This window comes from Sarcophilus harrisii, chromosome 5 (genome assembly GCF_902635505.1).
Source record: "Sarcophilus harrisii chromosome 5, mSarHar1.11, whole genome shotgun sequence".
Lineage (NCBI taxonomy): Eukaryota > Metazoa > Chordata > Mammalia > Dasyuromorphia > Dasyuridae > Sarcophilus > Sarcophilus harrisii.
This window is the reverse complement of record NC_045430.1, coordinates 169,785,231-169,801,164: the sequence shown is the minus strand read 5'-3', so window position 1 is coordinate 169,801,164 and position 15,934 is coordinate 169,785,231. Positions and strand designations below refer to the sequence as shown.

Here is a 15,934-nt window from a genome sequence, read left to right as displayed (position 1 = left end):
CATACTCTTGGACTATTTTAGAGAACTTTTTTTTTTTAAATACTGATATTATTGTTTGCACAGTATCACCAAGGCCTTCTTTTAAGAGTGTATGTATCTAGGCACTTATTCACATGTTCAACATAGTGTCCCTGAAACCCTTCCACTTCCTCTGCCCCCATTTTGGGGTAGTTATGTATGGTTCTCTGATTTTTCTTTAAGGAAGAGGCTCTCTGCAGGTTAGCTTTCAGAAAAGCCATTATATATGGAATCTATTGTAGTCTCTATGATACTAAGTGAGTTTGCCCATTACAGATAACTAAGCACATAATGGTGAAACCAATCAGGAAGGTCCCCAAAAAACCTGGATATGTCGGTGAATAAATGAATGTATAAATGGAAAGACATTTATTAAGTGCTTACTATGTACAAAGCCTTCTCAGCACTGGGTGCATAAGTAGAAAAGCAAGATGATCTCTGCTCTCAAGAAGCTCACATTCTAAATTCTATTCTATTTTAAAAAGAAGCTCACATTCTAAAATAGGCAGAGAATGCATTCAGGTGATTTCTGTTTTAATTTCTGATGGAAAAGCATAGTTTGCAACAGCAGGCAGAAGGTAATACAGTTTCTTTAGTGTCATTTCTATTAATAAAACTATGTCTCTTTCCTACATTGAGCTATGACAGTGCCAAGGACTTTGGTGGCGAAATCTTTAATTTCTGGTTCTTCAGAATCTATGACTGCCAAGAAGTCAAGGGCTCTAACACCTACAGAGGTAGAAGCCAAGGTTCATCTCATAAAGAGTTGATGATGGCTGATGGCTGTAGTTGTCTGGGGGAGGGGTGGTGGGGAATGTTGTTATTTCCAGGGTCTCAGGTCTTTTCTGTCAATAAGTCTATATGTCCACTTGATCTATAAAATCCCCTGCTCATACAGTTTTCAGAGTTCATTTATATACCTACTTTGGTTATTCAGTGGTACGATTTATACATATTTTTCCATCCAAGTCTCATTAATGCATTGCCTTATATGAAATCACTTGAAATTTTATTTTGGATTTTGTTTTTGTTTTCATCTAGATAGTCTGCCTCTGTTAATATTCTGGGCTATGTTGACTTTCTGTGAGGTCACTTTTTAAAATGATGTGTTTTTACAGCTAAGAAAGCAGCATTGTCCTTATTGATTTATATTAAAATGATTTGAAAAAAAATAGGAGCTACAATGGTTGTAGGTAGGTCTATTAAGAAAAAAAGTGAGTGAACTATCTAAATGGATATGTGCATCAAGATTATGTTAATTTTTTTAAAAGCAGCCAGTTGATCTTTTTGAATATGAGTATCTATGAGTTTATATTACTTTGGAACTCCACATGATAACCAATATGAATAAATTTAACTATCCTTTACAAATAATAACTGGGATTTATATCATATTTCTTCCCATAATAATAATGCTAAAATTTTGTATAGATGTGTTCTTGTTTGGTGAAAATTTATTTCTCTTCTTCACCATTTATATCTGTTTCCAACCCTCTTCTTCCTTCATATTTCAAAACATATGAAAAATTAACTGGAGACTGTTTGCTTCCAGATTCTTTATCGTTTATCGTTCAGGTTGTGGTGCTGTCTTGAATCAGTGTCTTTTCTCATCCCTATCTGAAGACAAAAAAAAAAAAAGAAAGAAAGAAAAACGGAAAAAAAGGCTTAATCTTGTGGGGTTAAATAAAAGAAGGAATGTAGTGAAGGAAAGGTTCCTTTCATTCAAACAGCATAGGATGTGGTGCAGTGATGACTGAAAGTGCCTGAGGGCATGTGGTCCCTATTGGTTCTCACATTGAATGCAATGATGCCCACAGATAGTCTGTATTGTTGTCAGTTAAATGGGATCATGAGTGTCTGAAAGGTGTTTGAGAATGAACCGAAAATCATTTTCACAAGTGGATGATTACTTCTGCCACATGTTAACCGAACTCTAACAGAATGGCCCAGATTTTTGAGCCTGCATTAATTGCTCTTTCAACCTTGACTGAGGTTTCTCTTTAAGAAAGCCCTTTCCAGGTCTAAACTACTCCATGTATTGATTTTTTTTTCTTTCTGTATTTTTTTTCTTTGTGATAAATGAAGGCCTATAAAAGTAAAGGTTTCATCATTCAGCATGCAGATTGATTGTTTCATTTCTTAGAATAGAAAAACTAGACTCAAAATGATCTGCAAAAAGTAATAGACATTTTCCTTAGGGTTTTTTTTTCAAACAATGAATAATTCCTACATTCTCAGTACACAATTATGTTTTTCAACTATTCATTAGTACTGATTTTTCATCACAAAGTAAAACCATGAACTCTCACAGCATGGACTCAGTGCAAATAAATTGTTACATTCTCTTTCCTATTAGAACTGTGTGCCACCACCATAATTGAAATGAAACTACAATATTTAGTAATGTGTTTTGAGAATTTTGTGTTGAAGTGTACTTTGCAAAATCTTGGAAGCTATAAAGGATTTAAAGAGAACTTTAAAAGTATCTACATGGATCAGCATCTTATTATAGGAATTTAACTTGATAGCTGATTTAATAAAGATATGTTCTATTTTAACTATATCATAGTTGTAGCCCATTAACTATTTCTCTCCTCTACATCATGAATAATGATTGAATTTGTTGAAATTGAAATGCTTTTTCTGTTTAAAAGGATAAGTTAAATCATGACTCTTTAAACTCTAATCAGAAAATTAATTATAGAAATCCCATTAGCTTTTGTGAATTATAGCTAAATACATTAACACAAAGTAGGCCGTATTTATAGATTAGACTTAATCTTTTGCAGAATCTCAACTATCAGATTGCCATCTCCTTAACTTTTTGTATGAAAGGGAGGGAAATCACAGGACATTCTATTTGGATTTAATTTTCATAAAACACTTGCTTGCATTTGACTCATTTTGGTATGAATAAGTATTGAAGTATTTATTCTGTAAATATTACAGGACACCTAACAGAATTGAAATGTTAATTCTTCCTTTCTTAACATATGATACTCTTTCATAAGAAACAAAAATATAATTTATGTGTTGTGTGGGTCTATTGTCTATCTAAACATATTTCTTTTGGGGTTTGGCTATATTTAATGAACTAAGTTTAATGAACTTTTCAAGATAGATACTACTGACATAAGCTTTTATCAAAAAAAATTGAATTGGGAAGCAAATTGTTAATGATTATCTTTTTTTTAATGGCTTTTATTATCTAATGTGTATCATATTCATTTCATAAAAAGTTTATACAGAAATTTTCCTCAAAAATCAAAGTTATTAAGAGTGACAGTAGTATCTATTTCAGTGTGGCTTAAGGTATTTATAAGAGAGTAAAGAAGCATGTTGATGTTGAAACGGTTCTATGCATAGCATAGGTGCAGATAAGTGGACTTTAGTGGGTAGTGTGCCTTGCAGTGATTTCTGGGATGTTCTCCCATTGTCTATTAGAAACAACACTGAAAGAAGGATTAATACTTTAAGATTATGGCTCTGTGTTTATAGTGATTTGTAAAAGCAAATGCTGAGAGGCTTTGCTTTTCTGTGTTAAATCCTAGCTTTGTATCAGTGGCACTAATTTCTTTGTTACCTAATCCTGTGTAAGAAGAGCAGCTTTTAAAGTTAAGCAGGCAACTTTTTATTCAAATGGAGAAATTCCTTAATACCTTAAGTTGGACTTATTGACAGAGGTAAAGAAAACACTCATAAACAGTTTATCCAGGGGGATTTTAAAATAATATTAAAAATAACTTTAGCTGAAAGAGCATCTTAGTTGTGAAAAGTTCTGAAGACAGCACTGCTTTTAGCATAAGATAGTCTGGGAAATATTATCTATAAAATATGATGTATATTATGCAAGACCTTATTGTCCCCATTACAATTATCACCCTGAAAAAAATAACTTCAATCAGGGTTTCAACCCCCTAAAAGCTACACTTTATAATTCATTTAAATTATAGTAGAACATTAGAAGCAACTGTTTATTTCTATTTTGTCAGCTCTTGTCATTCTTTTTAAATCCTATCTAAGCCACCTGCCTCTATCTTTTAAATTTAAGAAATTAATAAGAGGGGGAGATACTCTTTGTGTGAAGTTAAAAGTCAGTTGGTGTGTAACTCTGATGAAAAAGAATAAATGTTGAAAGCTAGAGGAAAGATGCTTTCCTTTTTAAAACAAGGTGAAAGGTATAAAGATTCACATCTTACATTAGAGTATATTTCTCTCCTGCTGTGTAGTAAATACTTACTTTATTGAATAAACGTAAAAACTGTCACATAAAACTCAGTTTGCCTGGTATTTGACAGCTCTGATTTACACACTCTTAAAAAAAAACTTTCCTTTTTATTGAATTTAGATTAATCATATGTTCAAAAGAGGATGGGGATTATATTACAGCTTCCAAAGTATTTAGGGAGAATATTTAACAGTCTTTTCCCCCCCGTTGGTACTAGAAACATACCTTTGTGTTTTTCCTCAATAATATTTTTTCAAATACATGTAAAGATAGTTTTCAACATTCATTTTGGTCAGATTTGGTGTTCTAATTTTTTTCTTTCTTTCTCCCTTATCTTCTCCCTCCCTAAGACAGGAAGCTATCTAATACAGCTAAATTTACAATCATTTTAATGTATTTCCATATTAGTCATGTTGTGAAAGAAAACACAGAGCAAAAGAGAAAACCCATAAGAAAGAAAAAACAAACAAAAGGTGAAAATAGCATATTTTGATCTTCATTCCGTCTCCATAATTCTTTCTCTGAATATGGATGGCATTTTCCGTCCAAAGTCATCGAAATTGTCTTAGATCATTGTTTTGCTAAGAAGAACTGAGTCTGCCATAGTTGATCATCAAATAATCTTACTGTTCTGGGTACAATGTTCTCCTGGTTCTGATTAGTTCACCCACCATCAGTTCATGTAAGTCTTTTAAGGCTTTTCTGAAATTTTCTTATAGAACAGTAATATTCTATTACATTCATGTAATATATACAACATATATATATATATATATATACATGTGTATACATACACATATATACATACACACACATATATAATATATGAGATATATATATATATATATATATATATATAACTTATTTAACTATTCCCCAAGTAATGGCCCACTTGAATTCCTTGCCACTATGAAAAGGGGAAACATTTTTGCACATTTGGGTACTATTCCCTTGCATATGGTCACTTTGGGATATGGACTCAGTAGTGACACTGCTGGATCAAAGGGTATGCAGTTTTTATAGCCCTTTGGGCATAGAATACCTAGCAATGTTACAAAAACACGGACCTGTTACAAACAAATCCATAGAACACAAGCCAAGCTCCCAAGAGCAGGAATAACACTTCATTAATTGGACAGTCTTCACTTGAATTGAATTCAATTGAACCAGTCTTCACACTCTATTAAATTCTCACTTGTCCAGAATTCAAGCAGCAAGAAAGTTCTAATATATTCTCCTTCTTTTTTACATGTTCTACCTTCACTTTTCCAAGAATGAGACAAATGGTACATGGTTGCACTGAGGTCAGAAAGTTATTTTTATGTTAGAAATCCTTGATAGCATCATTTCTTGTCATTTTTTTCTTTTTCCATGAAGACTTCCTTAAACTCTTATAGCCTTTTGTTATCTGTGGGCATATTACCTTTCTTATTAGAAAATAATTTCCATGAGGGCAGCAGTTATGTTTAATTTATCTTTGTGTCTCCTTTAGCACCTTGAGCAGGGATTGGCAGGTTATAACTCATAGGCAAAATCTGCCCACAATCTATTTTAATATATTCCATGAGCTAAAATATTTCCATCTTATAGTGTTCTGTACAGGGTAGTGGGGAGAAGGGAAGAGAATGGCCTCTCTTTTGGAGATTCCTCCTAACAAGATGAAGACCGAGGATGCTGAAGCTATAAAAAATTGACCATTAATTATACTTGTCACCCAGTTCTCTTGAAATTGCTATGACCATTATGATCTGAAATTGTCACTGTTATCATCTTTCAGACTAAATTTTAAAAAGGCAGTGGGCCAGATTTGGCCCATACTCTGTGGTTTGCTGACTCCTATATTAGGTGCTAAGGAAGACAAAAACAACTAAATTTTACAAATGTGAAAGTCATTGTTATCATCTATTCTAGGTGCCAAGAAAGATGTAAAGATAAATAAATTTAAAATTGTAATTCTTAGTTCATAAATCATTCAAGGGATGGACAGGATTGATTCATAGACCACACTTGCAGACCTTTGACTTAGAGCTCCACTTTGTAAATTAAGGGATGAAAACTTAAAAAAAAAAAACTTCAATGAAGGGAAGATGATTTAAGAGGGGAGAATGTTTATAGATATATGCAAGATACATACCAGTTAAGTAAAATGTTGCTTTTAGATGTAATTGCTGTTTCCTTTATTGAATTAAAAGCTCATTGTTGCTTCATTCTTTGTACTGATATCTCCAGCCTGGAGTTCTTCCAGGCTGATTGATTGAAGGTAGTGGTTGAGAAAATCTTGATGGAACCCAAAGATATTAAGAGGCAAAAATGAAGACAAAGTACACAGCCCCAAACCTAAGAAACAGCAAATACTAATACATGGAGATGGAACATTTTATATAAAGAATAACAGTGGACTGGAACAAAGAATATGTCTAGAAGGGTTATATGCAAGAAGATTAAAAAGATAGGAAGAATCTCTGTTGTAAAGCTTTTTAAATGCCAAACAGAGGTGTTGATACTTGATCCTGAGAGAAATAAAACTTTATTGGGGGAGAATGGTGAAAGGGGACAGAGAGAAGGTGAGGGGAAATAATAATGACATGACTGTCAGACCTATACTTGAGGAAAGTCACTTTGGCAGATGAGTACAGGAGAGAGACATGAGGCAGAGAGAACAATTAGGAGGCTGTTAAATTATTCAAGTGAGAAATAATAAGAGACCTAAACTATGATGACAGTGCTAAAGAGCAGAAACAACAGGAAACAAAGTGAAAGATATTTTGGAGGGAGAAATCTGGCAACTTATTAGTTATGTGGGATAAGAGAAAAGGGGAATTAAAGATGACATGAAGATTGTGAACCTGAGTAAATAAACAGATGGCAGTGCCCCAAAAAACAATGGAGAAGTCATGAGGAAAAGTGAGTATGAAATATGTATGGAAATGATGAGTTCTCTTTTGGAGGTTGTTTCTAACAAACTGATAATCTGGGGAATTCTCCTCAATAATATTGAGCAATATTATATTATCCAAATAATTGTTGTCCACCTAGTCCTGTAGAAGTTGTCATGAGCATTGTTGCTAACAAGAGCCTGAAACTGCCCTCAAGAAATAAAAATGACTTGGGAATTTCTTCTTCAAGCTCCAGAGCTTTAGGGCATCTAGAAAACTAGAAACCTAGTTCACCTAATTAAAGCTAGTACTGATTAATGTGTCAATTTAATCAATATTGAGGTGATCACTTACCCTCATGAACTTTTATTTGGTCAACTCAGAAGATTTCATCTTTCTACTATAATTCTGTTTTCTTATTTTCTCCTAACCTATTCACCTTCTGGCTCTAACATTTGATTTTTTTTTTTATTTTTAAGAACTGTTCTAATGCATGAGAATTACTCCTATATTGGAGTATAAAATGAAAATTGGCCTTTAGTACCTGACATGTAATTTAAAAACTTTTCACACTTGTGATCCAGGAAACTAAACATGACTAAAACAATATGTTAATAGACTTAATTTTATTTTTTTTTTAATTTGTTCTCGTATGCATTGCAGTCTTTTCTGGTGGATTTATATATTAATTCATAAGTTGGAAATAATTTTGCTTGATTAGTGTTTATGCTTCTAGAGGATGAGAACCATATAATTAACTCACTATAGCACTTAGGTAGTACCTTACTTATGAGAGAGCACTTAATCTCACTTTACAATGGTGATATTTTAAACCCACTTGTCTGGGCCCTAATAAAGCCCTTATGTCAGATTTCTGCCTAGAAGCAAATTCATAGGATTATAGGATCATAGAGTTAGAGCTGAACATGACCTTAGAAGCCATTTAATCCAACCTTCCCTTTTGAGACCATTCTACTCTGTTCCTTAATTCTGTCACATCTTGTCACCTGAAGGGCTTCATCTAAAAAGACCAGAAGCCATCTCTTCTATCAGGTGTGCAATGCAGCAGCATCAGATCATCCAGCTTAGCAAACCGTGAAGAGATCTTCAGCAGAATAGTCATACATTGCTGAAAAAATAAGCCCCAAAAGTCCCTCATGGTCAACTAGAATGGCAGTTGTACATCCTCTGAGGAAAAGGAGGAAAAGGATACATACTACATATTGATGAGGAACTGAGGGTAGAAGATATTAAGTGACTTGTTCTGGCTTAAAAAGCTAGGAAATATCAGAAGTGGCCATTGAACATAACAATCTGTTCTATAAATGCTCAATTAAAAATATTCTCCATTTGATTAATTAAATGAATCATAGATAGTATTTTGTCCCCAAATAGCCCTAAATCCCTGGCCTGAGCTTTTACTTTAATTATAATTTTTCATACACTTTCAATCTACCCTTTTTTATTTCTAACCTGTCCAGCTATAGTTCCATCTCTGTTTATCTAGTGTTGCTTCAGATAGTCTTACTTTCAAAGTTTTATTCCTCACAATTATCAGGACTTATCCTTAGTTTGTTTATAGTGTTTTTGGCTTACCCAAGTATTGCCTTCCACTTCCATGAGATCCAGTTAGCCAGCCACATGAAAAGTAGCATAGACTTGGAGGAGTCAGGAAGCAGTCAGTGGTCATGGAGATTGCCCTGAATATCCTCTGTCAACAATATATTCTGGTATATAGTGAAATACATTTGTGGAGGGCATCTCCTACCTTCAGCTATTAAAGTAATTTTCTTTTAACCCTGTTGCTGAAGCTTAGGTTTATGCATTTCAAAGGGGAAAAGCACAAAGTAAAGAAAGAAAAAGAGCATCAGACACAGAAAAAATGTAGAAAAACATATTATTTAGAGAATAGAACAAACCCGGAGTCAAAAGGGAGAGCATAAGAATAAGTGCTCAATAAGTAAGGGCATCAGCAATGGCTAGGAAGAGATTTCTTCCCATCAGGCTTATCAAGGTACAGCTAGTTGTCATTAAATACATTCTCTTCCTTCTCCAGAGAGTGAGGGACCATAAGTGTGTCAAAAATAGGATGAAAGTAAAATAGCACTCTAAGAAATAACCCATAATGATATAAAAAATTCAAAATAGATCTTCAAGTCAGCTCTTCCCAATTCAACACAATTCAGCGAATGTTTATACAATAAAAGAAAGACACTGGCAATGAAAAAAATTGGCTATTATATGAGTTAAGATAGATTAATAGATAAATAAGTGCTTTAAAAAAGTAAGGAAGTTTGTCATAAAAATGAAAAGGTCATTTAAAGCTGGAGAATTATGGACTTCAGAGAGATGATAGAATCTGAAGCAGGCCTTGAAGAATTTGACCAGGAAGAAATACAGTCAGGGAATGCATTTAAGTATAGTCAATATACTGAGTAAAAGCACAGAATGAGCACAAAGGGAATGAACAAGTTCAGGGAATGGTAAGTAGCCCAAGATGGTTAGGACATAGAGTAAATTAAAACAGAGAGAAAAGACTAGAAAAGGGGATCGGAAGCTGATTATGGTAGATACACACATTTCTTGCAACTGCATTTTTTCCTGTTGAAATCCTTCAAGGCTTCCTTGAGATTCCACCATCTTCATCAGTTTCCATGATTTCCCAGCTTTAAATGACTTCATCATATTTATGATAGTATTTATTACTTTTCTCATGCAATGCCTAGAAAGGAATTTGGAGAACCTTTAAAAGTTATCATTTGGAATTAAATGATCAAAATTTCAATGTTGGTGTCTAGTTGCAGCACAACAAAAGTAAAAGCTATAAGATTATAGAATCTTGATGCAATTTTAAAAAATAGTATCATTAAAATACTTGACAAACTAAATGTTTTATATCTAAAATAGGGAGTGGAGGAGCAAAACCATTTATATAGTGCCAGGCACTTTACAAAAATTATCTCACTTGATCCTCACAATAACACTAAGAGGTAGATGCTATTATTATCCTGTTTTACAGTTAAGAAAACTGAGACAGATTTGCCACGAATAAGTGTTTAAGGTCAAATTTGAACTTAAGCCAATCTGTCTTCAGTCCCAGATCTCTAACTATTGTATTAACTAGTAAAACAAAGTGTTTGCTCAATTAATAGGTATTATTTTTATTTTGACTTCTAAACACAGTATGAATCAGTTAGGGCAATGTGATAAGTTTCTTAATGTGAAAGCTTCTTTTATGAAGAAAGGGTTTAAGAGACCATGAAAAATTTCTAAAATTTCAAAATAAGAACACATGACTCAACATTCTTACTTTTTTCTAATTATAAATTGTCACCAAGAGTGGGATTATATTTATCATTTTTCCAAAATAATTTTAAAATTCCTCCATTTTAGCTAATTTTTTTTACCTGAAATGCTCTTCGAAACATTCAATAAATATTTACTAATCATTTTCTATGTGCCAGGAACATTACTAAGTACTGACAATACAAATAAAAGAGAAGGGCAGTAAATTAAGGAGGGAGACAAAACAGAAGAGGTACAATCAATCAGCTGGGAAATTATCTTCACTTTCTACGATTATCCATCTTTTTGAAGTTAGAATAATTGGCATTTCAAATGGTTATATTCTGGGCACTTTCAAAAGTTTATTGCATTGGTTTATTAATAGCACGTTAAAATAAAAGAGGAAACAATGTTCCAATTGAAATATAGTTATAGAGAAATTAAAATTTAAAAAATCTTTTAATATTCATCTCCAGAATTCCAAATGAAACTCTTATCTAAAAATAAATAATTATATTAAAAATACTCAAGTTGTATATAAGTGCAATCACATAACACTCATTAAAAATAAATTAAGGGTGATTTAAACAATTAGATAGTTGTACATTGTGCTTAGGCCATAATCATATAACAAAGATGAAAATATCACCTGAATGTAGACTTGATGATAAAAAAGCATACTATGATCTGGCACTTTATAAAAATAGACAAAATACAATTCACTTGGAAAAATCAAAGGTCAAAAGTCTAAGGAAATAATTTTAAAGTAGGAATGAAGAGAAAATAGCACTTCCAGAACTTAAATTATATTACATAGTAATAATTATCAAAAGAAATGTTTGTAATAATCTAAAAATAGATAAACTGGACAATTTATATTAAATGGAGAACTACAAACCGGACTAAAACTATTGGAAAAAATGGAAAGCACTTTGGGAGGAATTTATTTTGACTCAGTATTTTTGGTATATACCATAATAAGTGCAAAATGGGTACATGATATGTATATAAAAATATATCTCATTTAAAAAAAATAGAAAAGAACTAAATCAGTTACATTTCACACCTGTGGCTAGGGTAAGAATTTGTTAACCCAAGGATAGAAATGAACACAAAAGATGAGATAACTTTTGATTACATTAAATCAAATAGACCTTATATGAACAGAATCAGTATAACTAGAATAAAGATTGAAGCTGTCAATTGAGAATTATATTTGTATGTTATCTTTAAGGGTTTGTATTTTAAATGTATAGGACATATGAATTATCTAAAGTAGGGATTCTTTTTCCACTTGCAACCCCTCTTCCTGAGAAAATTTTATGTGACTCTGGGTACATAGGTTAATAAATCAAGCAGTTACTAATAATAAAACATAAAGAAATTTATTTTGAAACCATTCTTTGGTATACATGTAATTTTATCATTTATTAAAGATGAAAGCAAATTTACAGCTAATAAGATGGATGTGCTTATTCATTTTTTACATAAAGAATTAAATCAAGCAGAATATTTGATATCTTTTACTGCTGTTAAATTTTTGTGACCGTCCCCACGTTGTTACATAACACTATATGGGTAACAAGTGTTCTGAGAAATTAAGTGACTTGCCCAGGGTCACAAAATCAATATATGTAGAGGTATGACTTGAAGGCAAAGCTTCTTTACTTTGAGGTCAGTTTTCCGTACTTCATATCACATTGAGAGAAGTAATATAAAGTATAGGAAAGAACACTTATACAAAAGACAAGTAGTCAAACAATATAAGCAAATTGCCATCAAAAGAATTGCAGAGTAGTAATAATCAATTGTTACATAGTTCTACTAGTAATGGGAAAAAATGTAAATAAAAATAGCTTTGGTGCTTCACTTCAAAACTAACAAACTGGCAAAAGATGGACAAAATTAATAAATTAATATTAGATGATCTGTGAAAATATAGGCACATTATTGCACTGGGCTTTACATTTTTGCAGTCATGAGGGAAGGTAATTTAGAATTTAAACTGAAATGTCCATACTCTGTGGCCCAGAGATTTCACTCTTAGTTGAATAATTCCAGGAAAGCTAAACACATAAGAAAAAGGTTTAGCCTATAATAAAATATTCACAGCAATACTATTTGTGCTGGCAGAGAACTATAAACAAAAGGTATACATCTTTTGAGTAATAACTAAATAAACTGTGTATGTGAATACAATCAAATATCAGTGCATCATAAGAAATAAAAAATTGGAAAGATTCTAAAAGAAGCATGAGAAGACTTATTTGAAATAGTTGCTGAGTGAAGTGAGTAGAACAAGGAAAACAATATACACAATGGCTAAGACAATATAAATGGAAAGAACAACCAAAAAAAGATACTGAAAGGTGTGTAATTATAATGCCAAAAATGGCACCAAGAATTAAGAAAATACACCTCTCCTTTCCAGAGGTGGGAAACTCCTGATATGAAATATTCAAATACAGTTAGACATGATCAATCTAATATTTAGTTTTGCTAGCCTGCTTAATTTCTTGGTCCCTTTTTTTAGTTGGTGGACTATTAGGTAGGATGGACTACAAGGTAAAGGGGAGGATAAGCAAATATTTGTAAATGAAGATAATGTAAAAACAAAAGATATCAATAAGAACAAGATAAAAAGAAAGTACATTCTTATCTAAGAAAAGCGATTATTTAATGATACATCATAAAATGTACTATCATATCCTTATATGATATCAGTTCTATTTGTGTTTTTTTGATAATTTGATAATGTGTTTCCAATTTTAAATTTCATTTCCCTATTCTAAAACGTCATGACACTGACTCAGAAGGGAAATCTACACTATGTTCATATTTACTTAATTTTTGAAATGAGAAAGTAACTTGTTGTTCTGTTGTTCTCTTACCTCTTCATTAGTAAACAGATCCTCTATTAGCAAAAAATGCAATCTTGATTGGTCAAAATTCTGTAATAGCCATTGTAAATGTTTTTGTTATTGTTGTTCAGTTATGTCCAATTCTACACGATCCCATGAACTTTTATCCATGGGATTTTCTTGACAAAATTATTAGAGTGTCTTCATTTCCTTCTCCAATGTGACCCCATTTTACAGATGAGAAAATGAAGCAAATAAATTACTTGTCCAGGGTCACAGAACCAGTATGTGTCAGAAACAAGATTTAAATCTGATCAAATCTTTCTAGCATTGAGGCCAGTTTTCTAGTCTTTAAAGTATTCTGACTTCCTTTATAGTAAAAATGGAATAATTATAATCAAACACATTAATTGTGTGAAACCCCACTGTAACATCATTCAACCATTTACCGGAGGCACAAGCAAATAACTAACACTGATGTGAGCTAATATTTAGAAAGAATCATAATGGAAACAATTACTGAAACTATTTAGGAGGTGTCTGCATGTTAAATGCTTTCTTAATTCAGATTTCTTCTATATGTAGTTATAACTGACAGCATGACAAACAGCTTATATTAGTGGTCTTCCAGTCACATATTGGTAGCTCAACTATTTTGTTTCATAAATATCCCAAGAGAATCAAATATTGCCTTTAGTTGCTTCATGCTTTGAACTTGCATGAATGAATGAAAGTGATTTTTGTACAATATTGAAAGTATTATCAACAATAATAACAAGAAAAAAGGGATTGGTTTAATTAAGCATTGAAAAACTCATTAATTATGCATATACTTTCTTGTTTTTTTTCTGACAGATATTTATATGCCCTTGGACAAAAGGTATGGAAAAGGTGGAAAAAACGATACTTCGTTCTTGTTCAGGTTAGTAAATTTTCTGATATTCTGATCACTTTTAAGAACTGCAGCTATTAAATACTGTATGTATGTTTATGAAACAACACTTTTAAAATGAAAAAAAAATCTACTTATTGAGTCAAGTTTTTAAAGAGGCACATTAAAAAATGTTCAACTAAATATGTTCAAGACAATCTATTCAGCTTCTTGGTGACATGAAAATATTGTGGATTCTAGTATTACAGGATTTTGAAGACATACTTAATACTTTAAGTAATTGGTTTTGACTTTTATTGATTTTTTTTCTTTTCTAAAGTGTACTCCCCTTAAATGAAATTAATTCACTTGACAGGAAGAATCTCTATCAAAATAGTCATCTGATATTTAAATTACCACTCTGTGACAAAATAAAACATTATGGTTTAAAAAGGAAATACTTTTCAGAAGAATCACATCTGGGATTCTTAGCTTCACTGTATAACCTGAAAAATCTTACGTATCCCTATGCTACAGGTCATCTATAGTATATGATATAAGTTTATTGCACACAAGGAAAAAGTAAGAAATATTGTTTCCAGTGGCAAATTTTGTATCATCCTGTGACTGTCCCAAGAAAAATGACTTGGTCTTTTGTCAACCTGGGCTTTAACAGTTGACTGAAAAATAAAAAAAATCATTAAATAAAAATAGTTTGGCTATAAAGTACTTTACAAACTATTTGATTGATTTTTCTCAATATATAGACCAGTTATTCTCTCAGTTGTTCTGAGTTGTTTTCTCATTTAACTTCACCTTGGTAGACAAGGATGGGGTGTGCTGATGACTAGATCACAAATCTTACCATGTTATAATTCACATTGATTCCTTGTCTTATTCCTATTTTTCAAATATTTTATGGGAATAAGTGAAATTTAAATATTAGTTTTTATATTGTTATCTAACCACAAAGAAGTATGGCATAGTAGAGATACTATTGGACTTTAAATTCAGGAAGAGCTGCATTCAAATCTCTCTCTGAAGTTTATTTACCAATACTCTGATCTCTGATAATTCTCTAAGGCTGTCATTTGAATTATAACTGGTTTTTTATTTGCTAAAGTGGAATAAGTCCCCACATTACTTAGCTCATAGAGTCTTGATGTCTTGAAAAATCCTACTAAGAGATGACGTAGAATTGGGAATTGTCCATGTCCATATGAAATTTGTATTCTCTTTCCCTTTTTGATTATTGATATATTAAAGCACTTTCCTCAGTCCACAAAAGTTATATAAGTGAAATTGTTTTCATGTATATATATATGTGTGTGTGTACATATACATATATATGTATGTATATGTCTATATGTATGTACACACACAAGATTAAATATACTTTTTTATCCTGTAATTCTAATTTAAGAATCTTAATGCTGAACAAAATGTGTTTATGGGTAATATCTTTCTTTCAAATGCTTGTCATGTTTGAGCCATAGTAGATATTATTTATACATGCACAGGTTTCATATATACTAAGGTGGTCAGTAGACAGTAATCAGAAAACTTGCCAAAGTTATAAAACAATTGAAAGCTTACTCACACCTCCATTTATAATGAAGAAATAAATTGAATACACTCAGTTTTCCAAACCAGGATAGAAATGCATGCAGGTCTAACTAGAATAGCCCATTGGGGAAACTGGGTAGTTTATATTAGCGTGTTTAAAGACAACTCTCCTTGTATCTGCACACAGCTTGGAGGCCATCCTAGCAGGCTGTATTATTGAAAGGTGAAG

The 15,934-nt window shown here is 32.0% G+C and overlaps 1 protein-coding gene across 13 annotated transcripts in view; it reads left to right on the top strand.

The window, feature by feature from the left end:
* CADPS2 (calcium dependent secretion activator 2) overlaps nucleotides 1-15,934 on the top strand; it is a 678,697-nt gene that overhangs the window by 445,867 nt on the left and 216,896 nt on the right. For all 13 annotated transcript variants that reach the window (XM_031938931.1, XM_031938932.1, XM_031938929.1 and 10 more), the window contains exon 9: nucleotides 14,124-14,190. In XM_031938931.1, coding sequence (XP_031794791.1) covers nucleotides 14,124-14,190 — 67 coding nt within the window. The remainder of the gene's footprint in view (nucleotides 1-14,123; nucleotides 14,191-15,934) is intronic.